The sequence below is a fragment of the Piliocolobus tephrosceles genome, chromosome 5, assembly GCF_002776525.5.
Source record: "Piliocolobus tephrosceles isolate RC106 chromosome 5, ASM277652v3, whole genome shotgun sequence".
NCBI classification, from domain to species: domain Eukaryota; kingdom Metazoa; phylum Chordata; class Mammalia; order Primates; family Cercopithecidae; genus Piliocolobus; species Piliocolobus tephrosceles.
Window position 1 is genome coordinate 52,008,810 of NC_045438.1, and position 21,163 is coordinate 52,029,972.

Sequence of the window (21,163 nt, forward strand, 5' to 3'; positions counted from 1 at the left end):
AATATACTATATTATATATTATATATACTATATATCATAATATATTTTATATTTAGATATTTTATATATATAAATATATAAATGAATAAACAGGGCATCTGCTCATGAATGCTCAGGCAGTCTGCCTGAATGAAATCTCCATTTGCAGGCAACACACTCTACAGTAATGGCAGGACTGTATCAGGCATAGTTCCTAATGCCCATTTCTGTAGCAAAGTCACCAGTGATTCCTAATTGCCAAAAGTGTATTTTTTGCGTTAATCCTGCTTGACCACGGCTGTCATATCAACCTGTTGTTCACACCCTTTTCCCTTGGCCTGAATGAAAATGCCCCTTCCTAGCTCCTGGGCCACCGGGACATGATGGTCTCCATCATCTGTTCCTTATCTCTAACCATTTAAGATTAGTGTCCCCCAAGGATGTCTGTTAACCCATTTTCCTTCCCATTCTGCCAGTTTCCCTTGGGGAATCCACACTTCTGGTTTCAACCATCACCTAAATGCTGTGTCCTGACCCGCATCCTCATGCTCCCAGGCCATTCTCAGTTCCAGACCTGGGCACCCGGCTTCCTGCAGATGCCTCCTCAGTATCTTGCTTTTCTTCCTGCCTCCTCTAAGGCATTCTCAATCCAGCTTCCAGAGGAATCTTCCTAAAATACATCTGACTGTGTGAGCCACACACTGTAGCCCAACCTGACAACTTCTTTTCTATGTTAAGAAAAAGTGTGGCTGGGTGCGGTGGCTCATGCCTGTAATCCCAGCACTTTGCGGGGCTGAGGCTGGCGGATCACGAGGTCAGGAGATCAAGACCATCCTAGCTAACATGGTGAAACCCCATCTCTACTAAAAATACAAAAAATTAGCCGGGCCTGGTGACAGGCACCTGTAGTCCCAGCTACTCGGGAGGCTGAGGCAGGACGATGGCGTGAACCCGGGAGGCGGAGCTTGTAGTGAACCGAGATCGTGCCACTGTGCTCCAGCCTGGGCGACAGAGTGAAGACTCTGTCTCAAAAAAAAAAAAAAAGAAAAAGTGCACACATTTTGACATCTGATAAAAGTGATGTTTTTCTTAGAAAATTGACTTCTAACTCTTTATAGAAACTTTGCCACAAGGTAATCTAGGAGTCCCCTTGCTACCTACGATTTTCATGGACATGCCCTGTCTGATCATAAAGTACTGTGTGCTGGGCACAGTGGCTCACGCCTGTAATCCCAGCACTTTGGAAGGCCCAGGCGGGCAGATCACTTGAGCCCAGGAATTCAAGACCAGCCTGGACAACATGGTGAAACCCTGTCTCTACAAAAAATATTTAAAAAACAAAATGAACCGGGCATGGTGGAGCACATTTATAGCCCCAGCTACTTGGAGGCTGAGGTGGGAGGATCGCTTAAGCCCAGGAGTCAAGGCTGCAGTGAGCTGAGATCATGCCACTGCATTCCAGCCTAGAGGACAGAGTGAGACCCCGTCTCCAAAAATAAATTAACTAATTAAATAAAGCCTTGTGAAGAATCTGCAGTGGAGCGTAATGTAACCCATAAATCCACTTACCCGGGCGCACACAAACTACAGTGTGTCCCAGTTCATTAGAGTGAAAATCAAGCAAGGGACCACCTCGGCGTGGTAGAGCCCCTCCCTTGCCCTCCAGACCCTGCTCTGTTCTCTGTGTCTGACCATTGACCAGCCATCACTCAGGCCCTAGTTGAGAATGCCAATGTCTTTAGTTGTTGTAATTTTAGAAGCACATCATTGCTGGACAAAGCGCCTACCTGTTAATTTTTAAAAGTAATGTTCATCATTTTGAACATTGTTTTCTTTCTTTTTTATTCAACTGACCCTCATGAGGAATTGAACTTGGTTTTCTGAACTGTGTTGGTAATGTTTGAAGGACATAGAAACAGTTGTCATAGGTCTCAAGTGATATAAATCACAGTTCTTTAGAAAATATCTTTTTTTTACCCATTCTGGATTTTGAAGTATATACAGATCTCATACCTGAGATTCTTATTGATATGAACTGTTTCAAAACACATTGATAGCAGAAGATAAATACTGTCTTCTAGTCAAGAGGGTAGGGCTATATTTAGTTTAAAACATTTTAATGCATTTTATTTGCTAAATACAAAATTATAATATTCTGTATAACTTTCCAAATTCCATCTGTCCTCCCTTTCCACCGTCTCTTTATATTCAGATGCTTGTCTCTCTAGCTTAAAAATTCATGACTTTGAGAAAATTCGTCTTCATGTTATCTAAACTACTGCACCCCCACACGCTCCCTGTTAAGTGTCTGCATATCTGCGTCTTTCTGTTGTTTTAAAATTCGGTTCTCTGCCTGGGGAGTGGGGTGGTTTGCTTTAAGCTGCTCCACTCTTCTCGGCAGAAAAAGCAATACTTTGTGATGAGGTAGAGTTTTAAGCCAAGCTTTGGCCAGGGTCTTTCCCATTTGGGAGGAGGAGAGTAGGAACAGCAAGTGAGACGAAAATTCTCCTTGAGTTTTAGCTCATTAAAATCTTACCTTGTTCTCGGCGTGGTATTTACTGATTTAAGCATCTAGCACTTTTCCTTTCCAGAAAGAATTAACATCTACGATGCGATCATTGCTAAGCAAGGAGATTTTTGTGTTTTCTCTGTGGAATTAGCTGTTCCCCAGTTGCGGATGAGCACAGCCCACTTTAGAGTTGTGTGTAGGTATGGAGTTGACAGGTCGGACTGAGATTCCAAGATTTATAGGTAATGAAAAGAACAGGTTGTATCAAAGACACCACGTGTAGGAAACTAACTGTTCTTAGGGGACTTGTGTGAACCTGTGATCCTTGGCTTTCTCCAGAATGAACATTTCAGCCGTGTTCATATTAACCTCCTTTTTACAGTTGTTTTACCATGTTCTGGTTTTGCTGCTGTTCTGCCTGAAAATCTAGCAAAATGGTGTTTCTTATCTGCAGAACTGCGACAAAGCTTAAACATTTGCATTTCTCGTGAGGATTACTGTGGTTGAATTTTTGACAGTACTATATATAAATGAAGAAATACAATTTTTTATACAGATGTTTAAAATCCTCTTTCTACTAGAACACGTCTTTCTCCCTAAATATACCATCACCGGGAACTCTAGCTGTTTTTCAGATAGGTGAGGTCTGGCCCACACAGTGGGCTTGCTGGCCTGTATAATGGCACCATCACAATGGTGGCTTAAGGGACAAGATTGCTGGTGATACTGGCTGCACAATTCTTTTTTTTGAGACAGAGTCTCGCTCCATCGCCCAGGCTGGAGTGCAGTGGTGCGATCTTGGCTCACTGCAACCTCCGCCTCCCAGGTTCAAGCGATTCTTATTTGGCTGCAAAGTTCTTCGTGAGGTTTAGTGGTATTTTGGCCCGGTGGCACAGAAGAATGGTTATTTAGGCAAGTGTGTTTTGTGTTTGGTTTTTTTTTTTTTTTTTTTTTTTTTTTTGAGACAGGGTCTTGCCCTGTCATCCAGGCTGGAGTGAAGTGGCTTGATCACGGCTCACTGCAGCCATGACCTCCTGGGCTCAAGTGATCCTTCCACCTCTACCTCCAAAGTAGCTAGGACCACAGGCATGCCTCACCACACCTGGCTAATTTTTATTTTATTTTATTTTTGTAGAGACAGGGCCTTCCTATGTTGCCCAATCTGTTCTCAAACTTTTGGGCTCAGGCAGTCTTCCCACCCTGGCCTCCCAAAGTGCTGGGATTACCCAGCATGGCGGCACGAGCCAACATGTCTGGCCTAGGCAAATGTTTTAGTAGGGCTTTCTCTGTTCTTTTTAAGGTGATTAATACAGTAGATTCATACAGTCAGTAGCTGAAAAGCAGGGAATACTGTTTGGCTTATTAGTGGATAATCAATGAATGTTAATACACTTTTCACTATTCACATGGTCAAATTGATCAAATATTTCCAAGGTGTTAACTTTTAAAGTTGGCTTTGTTAGCTCTATGAAAAGACGTGCATTTACATTTTTATCATGCTCCTCCTCTGTCAGGGGACTTGGATCTGCCCTTGATCTTGGCTTTTCTGTTCATAAACCAGGTAGGACTGTCAAAGGTTTGCTCCCATTATCATCTCTTGTCCCAAGATTTCTAAAAGGCATCAGCTGATGCACCCTTTTGCCCAAATAGTATTAATAGTCCTCAGGCTGAGGAGCTGTCCTGGTTCTTCCACAGGATCTATAACGATCAGCCTGTAAGCTGAGAATGGATAAGGGTGTCTCCAGCATGTTTATTTGGTGGTTTGGTGGGGGCAGTGGCAGTGGGGATGCTTTTGTGTTTCATAATCTGCCCCTCTGTCTGTTTGACGCCAGAGACTCTGTGGTTAGTTTCAGGACATCAAAGTCCACAGGAAAGACAGTGGGGGAAGGGACTGTCAGTCGCCCTCTTTCTGTCTAGGTTCACTAGGATCTCTAAGACTGGATTCACTAGGAGACACAGGACATACTGTAGAGCTATTTGTGTCTGAGAGCCCCAGTTTCGTGGTCTGTTAAATGAGCATAGTAACACCAATCTCACTCATTTGGAATATTCAATGAGGTAATACTTACAACACCTAGCTGACCTGTACAATTGTAGCTATTCTCTTCTGCAAGTCTAATATTCCTATTCACCCCTCGCTCCGCATAGGGATCCAGTTTGAAATCATCAGTTGCTCAGTGGGGCTTGGGGAGCTATTCTTTGGTTAAAGTCAGAGCCAACCTCTTTGCCTACCTCTTTGTCTTGATGTCAACTTCCTACCAGACTTGTTCCTCCGGTACTGGATGATCAAAATGCAAATAGGATGGACACGATCAGTGCATTTTGTTGGAGTGGTGTGGTTGCATTCTTTCTACTTTCTCAGGGCAAAAAAATGAACGGTTGGACAAGAGACTAACCAGGGCCTCAGAGAAAGTGAAATTCTTTCTCAAGCTCCTGAAAGTCCTTCCATGAGTATAGTAACAGTTCTATAGCGGTCTCATTGTGATGGTGCCATTATATAGGCCAGCAAGCCCACTGTGTGGGCCAGACCTCATGGCCTTCGTCCTTGTTTTCCCCTTTTTTTTTTCTTTGAGACAGGATCTCGCTCTGTCTCCCAGGTAGGAGTGCAGTGGTGTGATCTTGGCTCACTGCAGCCTCTGCCTCCTGGGTTCAAGCGATTCTTGTGCCACAGCCTCCTGAGTAGCTGAGATTACAGGCCCCTGCCAGCGCGCCTGGCTAATTTTTGCATTTTTAGTAGAGACAGGGTTTCACCATGTTGGCCAGTCTGGTCTCGAACTCCTGACCTCATGATCCACCTGCCTCGGCCTCCCTAAGTGCTGGGATTACAGGCGTGAGCCACTGTGCCCGGCTGCCTCATCATTTTTCTTGATATTATAGTTAGTGGTGAAAACATGTAATGATAATACTCCACATGCAGTATGTATGCTGAAGTGACTACCCTGAAGACATTTTTTAAGTCCTATTTTCTTTTCTTTCTAGGATATATAATCATTTTCTGTTTGTATTAATACATGCTTGAAAGGAATTAGCAAAGCGATTCCATCCTTGTCAGCAGCTTGGAACAAAGCTGTGGGTCTGGGATTGTGTTGAACTCATTTGACATCAGTGGTTAGTTGTGTCTTTATGCCTCAGATCAAACTGTGCGTGATTTTTTCTTTCTCCTTTTAGCTTCACGAGGCTGACATTGTGGTCCTAGGCTCACCTAAGCCAGAAGAGATTCCCCTTACTTGGATGCAACCAGGAACTACTGTTCTCAACTGCTCCCATGACTTCCTGTCAGGTAAATGTCTTCACATTGGTGTTGAGCCACTGATTAGGTCAGATTGTTCGAAGAAATGTTAACCTTTTCCTAAGAGGGTATGTTTCTGAAATGTTAGCAGTCATCAACATTAGTGTATAGGGTAGGAAACAGACTGTAGGCTACCTGATAGAACCATGCTGTTGAGCAAAAAGAGACCAAGATGGCGGTTGAGGTGTCTGCTGCCACAGTGAAGTGCCCCCTACTGGCCTCTAGCAGTCAGGTGAGTTGTGGCCTCAAGTAGATGATTTGTATGTGTGTGAGGTAAACTAGAAAGAGTGGTTTTCACAGTCTCTTAAAAATTAGTAAAATCCTTTCCTCCAAAGAAATCTTTGTAGAATTTCGCTGTGTAAAAGCAGATGAGCCGGATTGTCGGGAGGGATGGGAATAGGATCAGTCTCTGTGTCTCCCTGATTTCCCCTTGTGTTGACCCATGAAGCACATCCTTGGAGCCCCAGAGTCATGTCAGAACAGTATGAAAATCACCACTAGATACAGAAACTGTTTTAGGATTGGTCCTGCTATTTGATGGCATTTTGCCAAGGTATCCAGGAATACTCAAGACCACACCAGGCCCACTTTGGGGGCAGCCCAAGTGGTACCCGCAACGGGGCAGCCAGCGGCCCCAGGATCCAGCAGGAGCCGGCCCAGAGTAGGTTCCTTTTTCCAGTTCATAGAAGGACTGAGGCTAAGAAAGCCTTGGACCACACCCAGCCCCTCAGCAAGTCCCTGAATGGCACAGGTGAGCAAGAGACGATGGCACAGGGAGGCAGAGGAGAGCACCCCTTCCTGATTCCTTCTGGCTTTGGCCTCCAAATGTTCATGCAGAAGAGAGCACTATGCTGAGCTGGGCTGGAGGACAGGGGCAGCTTTTACCCCTAAAGCTGGGCAGAACATGCACCAAGGTTGGCAGCCTCTGCTCTCCTTCACTTCCACTAGGACCATACTTGAGGTTGAAATCTTGAAACCCTGTAGGCAGCTCCATAAAAGCGTGAGCCCTATCCAGAGGTTGATACTGACCCTCCTCTCTAGGAAATGTAGCTCCTGCCAGAATTGACGGATCAGATTAAAAACTCCCTGGGGGCTGGAGAGGGTGGAATGGATCAGAGTCCAAGGAAAGAGCCAGAGCTAAGCTCTCACATTTAGAGCTGTGGCCCTAGCGGCTCTTTTTAACAAACAGAAAGCATGTGCTAAATAACATTTTAAAAATATGTATAGTTTCTTCATATAACTTTTTTTTCCCTGAGAAAAACAATGCCTAACCTATTAATAGTAGACAGGGCTTCCTCTGTTCAGAATCCCAGTTAGATTAGGAAAATCAGTTCCAACATTTGTTTCTTGTAAATGAATGTTGCTTTGCTGTAATATTTACTTGCTGTGTTTTATTAAAGTTTTCATGTAGGACAGTTTTGGCACAGTCATGACTAGGGTTAGGAGTTTACTTTGATGTCTCCTGGAATCCCTTTGAGCTCTGTGGTTACATGACAGTGACATATATTTTGTTAGTGAAAGTGCTTTATTTTTAATAAGGTTTCCTTTTAGGACCCTTATTTTTGAAAAAAGTATTCCCTGAAACATTAGATTTCAATGTAATGATTCTCTGGGGGAAAAAAGACCAAGGCGTTACAGATGTTCCTCGGGCTTATGAGCAGATAAACCCATCAGAAGTTGAAAATATTGTAAGTAAAAAATGGACATTTGTAGATAGGATGGGATGTGAAAACACAAAACAACATCCAAAAATGCTGGCAGCTTAGTACACTGGCAGAGTATTGGTTGTTTGGCCATGTGATTGCATGCCTGACCAGAAACCGCGATTTGCTGTCACTGCTGCCCAGCGCCTCAAGACACCCTTGTTCTGTGTACAGCTAGCCTGGGAAAAGATCAAAATTTAAAGCAGTTTCTACTGAATGCATGTCCCTTTCCCACCATCATAAAGTGGAAAAATAGTAAGCGAAAAGGTTGTAAATCAGGGATGGTCTGTGTATTTCAAAATGATTCTGTAAGTAGAATTTATTTGAAATTTATCTGGCCCAACTCTAATAGTTTTCTTGTTGGTTTTTGAATGTCCAGTGTCCGGAATAGTACCTGACGCTTAGTAACCACTCTGTGAATTTTTTTTTTTTTTTCGGAGATAAAGTCTTGCTCTGTTGTCCTGGCTTTAGTGCAGTGGTGCGATCTTGGCTCACTGCAGCCTCCGCCTTCTGGGTTCAAGTGATTCCCCTACCTCAGCCTCCGAAGTAGCTGGGATTACAGGTGCCCGTCATCACACCCATCTAATTTTTGTTTTGTATTTTTAGTAGAGGTGTGGATGCGCCTGTTTGCCAGGTTGGTTTCGAACTCCTGACCTCAAGTGATCCACCCACCTCAGCCTCCCAAAGTGCTAGGATTACTGGCGTGAGCCACCGGGCCCAGCTAACTTTGTGAATATTGAGTGTTTAATAAGTTAATAAGCATCACTCAGAATTGTGCTCTGCTTGTAGTTTTAAGTTAGTGGCATGTTTAGAAACATTTCCTTGAACTTGTCTCCTACTTAAAAATGGGGCTGATGGCCAGGCGCGGTGGCTCACACCTGTAATCCCAGCACTTTGGGAGGCCGAGGCGGGTGGATCACCTGAGGTCAGGAGTTTGAGACGCAGCCCGGCCACCATGGTGAAACTCTGTCTCTACTAAAACTGCAAAAAAATTACCTAGGCTTTGTGGCGGGTACCTGTAATCCCAGCTACTTGGGAAGCTGAGGCAGGAGAATGGCTTGAACCCAGGAGGCGGAGGTTGCGGTGAGCCAAGATTGCACCATCGCACTCCAGCCTGGATGACAAGAGTGAGACTCCTCAAAAAAAAAAAAAAAGAAGAAAAGAAAAACAAATGGGGCCAACTAGGCAGTCATTGAGATGAAGATGAGGAATGCTATGTTGATGAAACAGATGAACAGTTTCGGGGTGGTGCTGTCCATAATAGCACATTTCTGAATAGTCTACAAGTTTTAATTTTACCAACTTTTTTAGTATGAAAATTTGATCTAGGAATAATGGAGAAAGGTTTTTTTTCCCCTCTTTTTTTCATTATCCCACTATTGTAAAGAAATGAATAAACTGTTTGAAATATTAAAAAGAAAAGAGCTCTTATTTAAACTTAAGATGAGAAGAAGAACTTTTAATAAACTTGTGGCTGGATGAAGGCAGAGTTTTATAATGAAATTTTTATTCTTACCTTCATGGTACAGGGTCCCTCCTCCTTCCCCCCGTAAAAATAGATGGGATGTTGTGATTTATGATGAGATAATTCTGTAGAGGCATTTTATGGAATACGTATAGAATCCTAGGAGAGATTTTCCTGATGGCTGATATCCCAGACACAGAGCTCAGAAAACAATTACACTCAGCTGGTTGGTTCTGTTCACTCTACTATTGCATGAGTCCAATGTTTAGATTTTAAAACAAGGAAATTTCAACATTCTGTTTTCTAACTATAAGGTTAACTGCTTTAAAAATAAAAATAAAAAAGACAACCCAAAAAAACCTGTTTCTTAGAGAAGGTCTTGCTCTGTTGCCCAGGCTAGAGTACAGTGGCACGATCACAGCCTCAAACTCCTGGGCTCAAGCAGTCCTCCCTCCTCAGCTAATTAAAACAATTTTTTTGTTGTTGTTGAGGCAGGGTTCTCACTGTGTTGCCCAGGCTGGTCTTGAACTCCTGGCCTCAAGTAGTCCTCCCGCCTCCACCTCCAAAAAGTGCTGAGATTACTGGTGTGAACCACCAGGTCTGGCCTAAAGAATTTATTTCAGATGAAAGAAATTCACACTGTTCTTGTAGTACTCTGCTTGCTAAACAGCAGATTTCATCATAAGCACAACCATTTTGTACCCTAAATATTAGGACTTACTGATGTACCAAATGGGACCAAGGAGAAGCTTTTCTTCTGTCTTAGGCTCAGAGAATAGTATCAAAACAGCAACTCTGTGGCTCAGAGTAGTTTATAGCATCATTTTAAGCTAATATATTTCTATTTAGTGTAGAAGAGGGCAAGAGCCCTGGGATGCTGATGTGCCGGCAGCCCCCGAAGGACCTTGAGACTTTCCCTCATATGACTCTGAAGGGAGACATTAGAACTTACTGGAGGCTGGGTGTGCTGTGGCTCACGCCTGTAATCCCAGCACTTTGGGAAGCCGAGGCCAGTGGATCACTTGAGGTCAGGAGTTCAAGACCAGCCTGATCAACATGGTGAAACCTCATCTCTACTAAAAATACAAAAGTTAGCCAGGCATGGTGGCAGGCACCTGTAATCCCAGCTACTTGGGAGGCTGGGGCAGGAGAATTGCTTGAACCCAAGAGGGGGAGGTTGCAGTGAGCTGAGATCATGCCATTTCACTCCAGCCTGGGCAGCAAGAGCAAAACTCCATCTCAAAAAGAAAAAAAAAAATGTAGTGGAAAGAACATGGACTTTGGAGTCAGGATTAACCTAACTCAAGGAAAAGGGAGTTGTTTGTGTAAAAAAAATTCTTGGCCTGACGTGGTGGCTCATGCCTGTAATCCGAGCACTTTGGGAGGCCAAGGCAGGTGGATCACCTGCAGTAGGGAGTTCAAGACCAGCCTGACCAACATGGAGAAACCCTGTCTCACTAAAAATACAAAATTAGCCAGGCGTGTTGGCTCATGCCTGTAATCCCAACTACTCAGGAGGCTGAGGCAGGAGAATCGCTTGAACCCAGGAGGTGGCGGTTGTGGTGAGCTGAGATCGCACTCCAGCCCAGGCACCAAGAGCAAAACTCCGTCCCAAAAAAAAAAAAATATTCTTAATTGCATTGCACTTACAGGCTGTGTGACTTTGAGGAAATAAGATCTCTGATGAATTAGTAAGATTCCCAATTTATTTGTGGGTAAATTGGGAGGAAGGCTGTTGGGAGTTATTCGGCGCATGAGCTGGAATCATAGGCATGGCTATAAGCCTTCTAATTCGAGCCGAACTAGGTCAACCCGGTAATGACTGAGATGCTACCTTGGGGCAGTTCCTCTTTGATGGTAGCTGCCGATAAATGCTTGTCCACTTCCTGCATTCCTCCCTCCCCTTCCTTGTTGCCATGTCACCTGCACACAAAACAGCTTTCAGACTCCATCTTGGCCCAATTTAATTAGTTCTCAATATAATATATTTAATTTTTTGCTTTTTTTAAAAAAAAGTAAAGGTTCATGCAGCACTGTATAAATTTCCTTGTTAATTTGGTTTCAGTGGTCCAAATTAAGTTATTACTAATAGCTTATTAGTATCAGTTTACTAATATTTTAATTATATGTTTTTTATCATGTCTTACATTGCATTCTTTTAAAAACTAGTGATATGCTGTCATTTGACAGTAAGATTCAAATAATTTAAAGTAGGAGTGCAACTCTCAAGAACACTGTCACAAAAATTTTACCCAATGATATGTATTAGTCCATTCTCACACTGCTATAAAGAAATACCTGAGACTAGGTAATTTATAAAGAAAAGAAGTGTAATTGTCCCATAGTTCCATGGGCTGTACAGGTAGTGTGATGCTGGCATCTGCTTGGCTTCTTGGAAGGCCTCCGGAAACTCACAGTTATGGTAGAAGGCGAAGGGGAAGCACGTATATCTTATATGGCCAGAGCAGGAGCAAGAGAGAGGGAGGGCATATTAATCTGTTTTCACACTGTTGATAAAGACATACACAAGACTGGAAAGAAAAAGAGGTTTAATTGGACTTACAGTTCCACATGGCTGGGGAGGCCTCAAAATCATGGTGGGAGGTGAAAAGCAGTTCTTTTACATGGCGGCAGCAAGAGAAAATGCAGAAGACGCAAAAGTGGAAACCCCTGATAAAACCATCAGATCTCATGAGACGTATTCACTACCATGAGAACAGTATGGGGGAAACTGCCCCCATGATTCAAATCATCTCCCACAGGGTCCCTCCTGCAACACGTGGGAATTATGGGAGTACAATTCAAGATGAGATTTGGGTGGAGACAGAGCCAAACCATATTAGAGGAGGAGGTACACACTGCATACTTATAAACAACCAGATCTCAGGATAACTCACTATCATGAGAACAGCACCAACTGGATGGTGCTAAGCCTTTCATGAAGGGCCACCCTCATGATCCTGTCACCTCCCACCAGGCCCCACCCCCAACACTGGGGATTACAATTCGACATGAGATTTGGTAGAGACACAGAACCGAACCATATCACGATACTCATTTTATTTATTGCATTTTACTTTATATCCTACAAAGTCAATATATGTAACTCAAAAACTGGCTACCAGTGTTTTTTTTTTTTTTAAGTTCTACCTCTACTGATTTCTGATTTTCAGCTGTTCCTGATTTTAAAACCTCGCATTTTGGGGGTAATTTGTTCTCCTAGATGGGAAGAAAATATTTAAGGCTGTGGGCTTGGAGAGTGGTTTTTTGATAAGTAGGATGCCCTTGGCCAGACTCCTTAGAAGCTGAGATGTTTCCACAGAGCCAAGATGGCAGGAAGGCTGAAGAGTTTGCTGCATCCCTCCCACTGCAGTGATTGTTCTGGCAAAGTTCCTAGAGTGGCCTCAGCACTGCTCATTTTAGTGAAAGGGTGGTTCTAATTTCTGAGGAAGTCATGATAACACTTTGGCCTTAAATTTTCTTTTTGCAGAAAGTTTGATTATCATTAGAAGAATGGCCATCTTTTAAAGTGATTCATTGACTTGTCCCTAGAGAAATCATGAGTTAGATGAGTGTTTACTGGGAAGTGAAAAGACCCATCCACGGTTTGGGATGAGATCCTTGTTGGACTGTGATCCCAGGATATTACCCAGGCCCAGACTGTAGACAACCTTCAGATGGAGTCCTGCCTCTACACAGGCAGGGAGTGAAATAATGATTCCCTTTCTCAATTTTCTTTAGCCATGAAATTTATTAAAAACGTATATCTGATTCTGAGCTGCCAGTCTTATTGCTTCAGATTCTCTGGATTCAGAACTTATTTTTATGTTATTTTATTTTTTGAGACAGAGTCTTGCTCTGTTGTCCAGTCAGGAATGTAATGGCACAACTACAGGCCCACTGCCTTCTGACCTCAAGTGATCCTCCTGCCCCAGCCCCCAGGTAGCTGGGACTACAGACACATGCCACGATGCCCAGCTAATTTTTGTACCTTTTCTAGAGACGAGGTTTCACCAAGTTGCCCAGGCTGCTCTCAAACTCCTGGACTTAAGCAATCCTCCTGCCTTGGCTTCTCAAAGTGCTGGGGTTACAGGTGTAAGCCACCACACCCAGCCTCAATGCAATCTTAAAAATGAATTAGAAAATCTGAGTCCAGGCCAGAGTTATATATAATTAAGAGAGTGTGGGTTTTAAGTTGTGTTTTAAAATTGTGTTGTTTTTGGTTGAGCCTGGTGGCTCACACTTGTAATCCCAGCACTTTGGGAGGCTGAAGTGGGCTGATTGCTTGAGCTCACGAGTTCGAGACCAGCCTGGGCAGCATGGTGAAACTCTGCCTCTACAAAAAATACAAAAATTAAGGCCAGGTGCTGTGGCTCATGCCTGTAATCCTAGCACTTTAGGAGGCCGAGGCTGGCAGATCATGAGGTCAGGAGTTTGAGACCAGCCTGGCCAACATGGTGAAACCCTGCCTCTACAAAAAAAATACAAAAACTAGCCAGGCCTGGTGGCATATGCCTGTAGTCCCAACTACATGGGAGTCTGAGGCAGAAGAGTCTCTTGAACCCAGGAGGCAGAGGCTGCAGTGAGCTAAGATCACACCACTGCACTCCAGCCTAGGTGATAGAGCAACAGTCCATCTCAAAAACAAAAACAAAACACAAAAATTAGCCAGGCATTGTGGCATGCTCCTGTAGTCCCAGCTACTTGGGAGGCTGAGGTGGGAAGATGGTTTGAGCCTGGGAGGCAGGGGTTACAGTGAGCTGAGATGGTGCCACTGTACTCTAGCCTGAGTGATCGAGCCAGACCTTATCTCAAAAAAAAGTATTGTTTTTAATTACTTGTAATTTTAATTGCTTGTAATTAAAAAACAGTAACTAAAAGGATCAAAAGTTAACTTTGCGGATAGTGAACCTTAGCCTACTGTACATAAAAATCAGAAGGCCAAGGCAGGAGGATTGCTTGAGCCCAGGAGCCCAAGACCAGCTTGGGCAACATAGTAAGACCCCTGTCTCTATAAAACAACTTAAAAATTAGCCAGATGTGGTGGCACACCTTTGCAGTCCCAGTTACTCAGGAGGCTGAGGTGGGAGGATTGCTTGAGCCTGGGAGGTCAGGGCTGCAATGATCGTGATCACATCACCGCACTCCAGCCTGGGCGACAGAGCAAGACCCTGTCTCAAAAAATAATAACAGTAATAATCAGAAAGCAACACTGTATGTGAATAAAGTCACCTTACCTAGCTGCCGGTGGACAGCCTTTGGTGTTTCAAGAACTTAGTTTTTATTCATTCCTGCTTTCGATATTTGTTGACTGTGAGCTTTGGGCTTATCCAGGGTCCACGAAGAAGAAATGGTTCTTCCTCATCTCAGGCTTTTGTTATTTTGGGGTGTTTTAAATTCCTCTGCCATGGTTACTCAATCCGACTCTACTTACCCCTCTCTTCCACAAATTTCTCAAATGTCATTCGTGGTACTCTTTTAACTCTTATGGACTTAATTGCTTTTAACATATATTTTACTCACTTTGCATGGACTTTTGACTAGAAATAGAGGGTAGTGTTGTGTGTACCACCTGCCATCTTGAGCTAGACCCTTTCAAAGAGTTGGTTTTGTTAATTATATCTTCTTACGTGGCTCATTACGCTTGTTGAAATTTGTGAGATGGTTTAGACCAAGCGTGTCCAAACCACAGCCCGTGGGCTGCATGTAGCCAAGGATAGCTTTGAATGCAGCCCAACACAAATTCATAAACTTTCCTAAAACATGAAATTTTTTTTTTTTTTTTGCAATTTTTTTTTACCTTAGCTCATCAGCTATCATAGTGTTAGTGTATTTTACGTGTGGCTATGGCCCGAGACAATTCTTCTTCTTCCAGTGTGGTCCAGGGAAGCCAAAAGATTATACATCCGTGAAAGCTTTAGATGTACCAGGAATCATATAGCTTTTCAAAATAAAATACCCACACTTTTGCTAAGTTCTGTGCTACGTAAGTGACTGAAACGATACCAGGACTTATTTATCTTGTAAACTTGGAAGTGAAATATTCTTCATTCACAAGGGTATTTCTGATTAAATTCTGGGAATATGCATTTATAAGTTAATACCAGCTTCTGGAATGTTACTTTTTCTTTTTTCTTTTTTAGATTTTTTGAGATGAAGTCTCATTCTGTTGTCCACGGTGGAGTACAGTGGCATGATCTTGGCTCCCTGCAGCCTCCGGGTCCCAGGTTCAAGCAATACTCTGGCCTCAGCCTCTGAGTAGCTGGGACTACAGACGTCTGCCACCATGCCTGGCTAACTCTTTTTTGTATTTTTAATAGAGACGGGGTTCACCTTGTTGGCCAGGCTGGTCTTGAACTCCTGACCTCAAGTGATCCACCTGCCTCGGCCTCCCAGAGTGCTGGGATTACAGGCGTGAGCCACCGCACTCAGATGCTTTTTCTTATTTCTCCATCACTTAAAATAGAGGAATGAGAGAGGCCCGTTTGTTTTATGTAGTAGTTGGACAAGATCTTAAGTACAGATCTCTAGTGATTAAAACAAAACACAGCAAATCTCTCTCATCCTCTAGACTCTTGGCTTTTGCCTAAATATGATTCATAAAGCTGAAGTGTTTCTAATCTTTAAATAATACCCAAAGGATATGATTATATGATTACCCAACACCCTAATACAATTTAAGAGTAGAGTGATCCAAAGAAGGAGAAAATAGTGTCTTCAAAAATGTTGCTATTAGAAATATTTCTTTTCTCTAAGGGAGGATGCAGGCTAAAGCATTTTACATGTGTGTTTACTTTTATAAATTTTCTAAGTGAGGGTAGAATTCTTTTTTTTTTTTTCAGATAGTTTCACTCTTGTTGCCCAGGCTGGATTGCAGTGGTGCAATCTCGGCTCACCACAACCTCCACCTCCCAGGTTCAAGCGATTCTCTTGCCTCAGCCTCCCTAGTAGCTGGGATCACGGATGTGCACCACCACACCCAGCTAATTTTTTTTTTTTTTTTTTTTTTTTTTGTATTTTTAGTAGAGATGGGGTTGCACCATGTTGGTTAGGCTGGTCTCGAACTCCTGAACTCAGGTGATCCTCCCGCCTTGGCATCCTAGAGTCCTGGGATTACAGGCGTGAGCCACTATGCCCTGCCAGAAGTGGAATTCTTATCAACATCTTTCTATGTTGATAATCAGGTAGTCCCTAACATTAATACCCTAAAATGCAATTTTTTAGTTTTGATGGAAAATTGATTCGAAATTGATTCTATCACTTCTCTTTTTTTTTTTTTGAGATGGTATTTTGCTCTTGTTGTCCAGGCTAGAGAGCAATGACACGATCTCGGCTCACTGCAACCTCTGCCTCAGAGAAATGTTCTAGAGAAATGTTCAAGCATTTCTCCTGCCTCAGCCTCCTGAGTAGCTGGGATTATAGGCACGCACCACCATGCCCAGCTACTTTTGTATTTTTAGTAGAGACGGGGTTTCTCCATGTTGGTCAGGCTGGTCTCAAACGCCTGACCTCAGGTGATCCGCCCGCCTCGGCCTCCTAAATTATCAAAAAAGTCTGATTTTTCATGTAACACTTTGACCAGTCTTACCCTATGAATGTTTTCATCCGCCTTCTCACACTTTGCATCCACTAGTGAAAGTGCTTCTATTTTTCTACATATTGTACAGTAAAGATTTTAGAGCCTTCTGGGCCGGGCATGGTGGCTCACACCTATAACCCCAGCACTTTGGGAGGTCAAGGTGAGCAGATCACTGAGGCCAGGAGTTTCAAACCAGGCTAGCCAACATGGTGAAACCCCATCTCTACTAAAAATACAAAAAGTAGTCGGGAGTGTTGGCAGGTGCCTGTAATCCCAGCTGCTAATAAGGCGGAAGTTACAGGCAGCTGAGATCGCGCCACTGCACTCCAGCCTGGGTAACAGAGAGAGACTCTATCTCAAAAAAAAAAAAAAAAAAAAAAAAAAAATTAGATCCTTCTAATAAGATGAAGCCCACTGTGTCAAAAAATCTAAAGATTAGGATATGAAGTCATTCTGACAGATTATGCTGTGAAATGTATATCCCTGTTCCTTTCTTCTGAGCCTTATTTTCATGTTAATAGTTTAAACTACATACTATATGCCAAGAACTTTATATACCTTATCATATTTCATTTTCACAGAATTTTAGGAGGTTGATATTACTCACACTAATTAACAGGCCCAACATCACAATTTCTAGCAAGAGGAAGAGGTATGCTTTTAATGCTAATCTGACTCTGAATTCTGTGGCCTAATCTGCAGTCTATGTTGCATCCACATTAAGTGTTTTAAATGTTCACTATGAATTCTCTTGAGCTATTTATTTCTATCTCTAATTATGCCATATTTTAAAAATCACAGTGATACTTGGGCTTGTGTGAAGAGATAGTGTGTCTAGATGTTTCTTCCTGGCTCAGTGTGCGGTATGATTTTCCAAAGCACGTGGTGTGCTTCATTACATTTTTAAAATCCACTTATCGCAGGTTAATAACTTAGATGACTTTTTTTTTTTTTTTCTTGAGATGGAGTCTTGCTATGTCACCCAGGCTGGAGTGCAGTAGTGTGATCTTGGCTCACTGCAACCTCCACCTTCCAGGTTCAAGCAATTCTCCTGCCTCAGCCTCCCGAGTAGCTGGGACTACAGGTGCACACCACCATGCCCAGCTGATTTTGTATTTTTAGTAGAGATGGGGTTTTGCCATGTTGGCCAGGCTTGTCTTGAACTCCTGACCTCAGGTGATCCACCTGCCTTGGCCTCCCAAAGTGCTGGGATTACAGGCGTGAGCCACTGCACCTGGCTGGATGGCCATTTCTCTAATGTAAAATGTGAAGCAGGCCCAGTGGAGGGTCCCAGGGCTGTACCAGAGGTGACCAGCCTGCAGCCATGCCCTGACATCCTAACTTCCTTGATGAAAAATGAGCCCGTTATTCAGTGTGCTGGCTGTTTGCAAGGAGCAATGGGTTAGAAATGACAATGTGCTGAAAGTCTTTTTTTCCCTCCAATTGTTTACAGGGAAGGTTGGGTGTGGCTCTCCGAGAATACATTTTGGTGGACTCATTGAGGAAGATGATGTGAGTCTCCTTGCTGCAGCTCTCCGAATTCAGGTTTGTTCGACATAGCTGTCTGAGAAATCTTGAGTTTGGAAGTTTAATTAATAGTTGCTAACATTTTACAAGTGGTTTCTGTTTACCAGGTACAGTGTTAAACACTTCATACACAGAGTGTTAGGCCTATTTGATAAATGAAGAAATGGTGATTTTGAAAAATGAAGTGAGTTGCCTGTGATCATATGGCATATGTGGGGCTGGGATCCATACTGGGGACTGTGTGTATGCTATCTTGTGCTGTGTAATAAATTATCTCACAATTTAGTAACTGGAGCAACAAGGCATTTATTATCTCACAGTTTCTTCAAATCAGAGATTTGGCAGTAGATTAACAGATTAGGTGGTATGTTAGTCCATTTTTGCATTGCTATAAAGAAATACCAGCTACTCAGGAGGCTGAGGCAGGAGGATTGCTTGAACCCAGGAGACAGAGGTTGCAGTGAGCTGAGATTGCACCACTGAACTCCAACCTGGGTGACAGAGGGAGACCGGAAAAAAAAAAAAAGGAAAAGAAAAGAAATGCCCAAGACTGTGGTTAACTTAGAAAGAAAACATTAAATTGGCTCACCGTTCTTTTTTTTTCCTCCTTGAAATGGAGTCTCGCTTTGTCACCCAGGTTGGAGTGCAGTGGTGCAATCTTGGCTCACTACAACCTCCACCTCCCAGGTTTAAGCGATTCTCATGCCTCAGCCTCCCGAGTAGCTGGGATTACAGGCACGCACCATCACACCAAGCTAATTTTTTGTATTTTTAGTAGAGACAGGGTTTCACCATGTTGGCCAGGCTGGTCTCAAACTCCTGGCCTTGTGTGATCTACCCACCTCAGCCTCCCAAAGTGCTGGGATTACAGGCATGAGCCACTGTGCCTGACCTGGCTCACAGTTCTGCAGGCCTTACAGGAAGCATAACACAGGCATCTGCTTCTGGAGAGGCCTCTCCAAGCTTCCAATAATGGCAGAAGGTGAAGGGAAAGCAGGCATCTCACAAGGTGCGAACAGGAGCAGGGAGTGAGGGAGTGGTGCTGTATACCTTTAAATGACCAGATCTCATGAGAACTCACTCATTATCATAAGGATGCTACCAAGGGGGATGATGCTAAACCATCATGAGGAACCAGCCCCTGTGATCCCATCACCTCCCACCAGGCCCCACCTCTAACACTGGGGATTATATTTCAAGATGAGATTTGGGCAGGGACACATATCCAAACTATATCAGATGGTTTGGGCTCAGGAGCTCTCATGCATTTGAAGTGAAGATGTCAGCTGGGGCTACAATCATCTGAGGGGTTGACTGGGGCTGGAGGATCTGTTTCCCAGATGGCGTACTCACATGGCTGTGGGCATGTGTGTTTCATTCCTCATTGGCCATCAGCAGATGCCTTGCTTCCTCCTCATCATGTCCACCTCTCTGTAGGGCTGCTCACAGTGTGGCAGCTGACTTCCCCCAGTATGAGCAATCCAAGGGAGGGAACCAGAAGGAGTCTTGCAGTATGGATGACCTAGGCTCTGACATCATGTGCCGCCACTTCCTTTAATCCTGTTTGTTAGAAGTATGTCACTAAGTCTGGTTCATATTCAAGAGAAGGAGAATTGTCCTCACCTCTTCAAGACAGGAGTATTAAAGTATTTGTAGGCATTTTCAAACCATCACCACCTGTGTGACCTAAAGGCGAAGGTCACCAGTGTTCCACCATATAAGCTGAGTGTTTTCATAGTGCTGGAGCCTGCAGTGACGGTGGCCTCTGGCAGTGACATTTAGTTCATATCTTTCTTCTGTACAGGGTAACACACAACTGAAACTCTTTACCTCAAAATGGGTCATTATACATTTTTGTAAGGATTATAAGTTACATTTCCATCAAAGCCAAATTTTGTTTTTATTTATTTTTATTTCATTTACTTATAATTTATATGCATCCATAGCGCTACTCAGTAATTCAATTTTCTTGTTCTTTTATACCAACTACAGAAGGATGGTATTTGGAAGCTGAGCATCCAAGCTGATCATTCATGCAGTCTTGTATTTTCTTCATTTTTCTTCTCTAAATCAGATGACGAACTTATTCAGTATAAGTTTATCCATGTACGTGATGTCTTTTGTGAAGACTTAATCTATTTTATTTATTTATTCATTCATTGATTTATTTATTTTATTGAGACAGGTGTCACCCAGGCTGGAATGCAGTGGCACGATCTCAGTTCACTGCAGCCTGCACCTCCCAGGTTCAAGCAATTCTCCTGCCTCAGCCTCCTGGGTAGCTGGGATTACAGGCACATGCCACCACACCCGGCTAATTTTTTTTTGAGACGGAGTTTCGCTCTTGTTGCCCAGGCTGGAGTGCAATGGTGCAATCTCGGCTCACCGCAACCTCTACCTCCTGGGTTCAAGCCGCAGCCTCTCGAGTAGCTGGGATTACAGGCATGCGCCACCATACCCAGCTAATTTTGTATTTTTAGTAGAGACAGGGTTTCTCCATGTTGGTCAGGCTGGTCTTGAACTCCCGACCTTAGGTGATCTGCTTGCCTTAGCCTCCTAAAGAGGATTACAGGCGTGAGCCACTACACCCAGCCTAATTTCTGTATTTTTAATAGAGACAGGGTTTCACCATGTTGTCCAGGCTGGTCTTGAATTCCTGACCTCAAGTGATCTGCCCACCTCGGCCTCCCAAAGTGCTGGGATTACAGGCATGAGCCACCTCACCTGGCCTATTTATTCATTTATTTTTAAAGAGACAGAATCTCAGCTAGGATGAAGTGCAGTGGTATGGTCTTGACTCACTGGAGCCTCAAACTTCTGGGCTCAAACAATCCTCCCACCTCAGCCTCCCGAGTAGCTGGGATTATAGGTGCCTGTCACCACATCTGGATTTTTTAATAGTGTATTTTCTCACATTTTCCTGTTTTTCTTTTTTAAATTTAACAAAAACAATGAACATAGTCAGAAGTTCTGGCCTGTGACTTGATATAACCCTGGACATTGTACATTGTAAAAAACATTCTCAGATTCATTGCTGTAAGTATGAAGAGCTAATAGCCTGCAAGGGAACTATAGAATTAAGCTGGATCATCAAGTTCATGCGTGCATATTT

At 43.3% G+C, this 21,163-nt stretch overlaps 1 protein-coding gene across 4 annotated transcripts in view; it reads left to right on the top strand.

Annotated features, from left to right (window-relative positions):
- MTHFD1L (methylenetetrahydrofolate dehydrogenase (NADP+ dependent) 1 like) overlaps window positions 1-21,163 on the top strand; it is a 233,309-nt gene that overhangs the window by 34,619 nt on the left and 177,527 nt on the right. For all 4 annotated transcript variants that reach the window (XM_023206150.1, XM_023206152.1, XM_023206153.1 and 1 more), the window contains exons 8-9: window positions 5,657-5,768; window positions 17,978-18,069. In XM_023206150.1, the coding sequence (XP_023061918.1) occupies window positions 5,657-5,768; window positions 17,978-18,069 (204 nt within the window). The remainder of the gene's footprint in view (window positions 1-5,656; window positions 5,769-17,977; window positions 18,070-21,163) is intronic.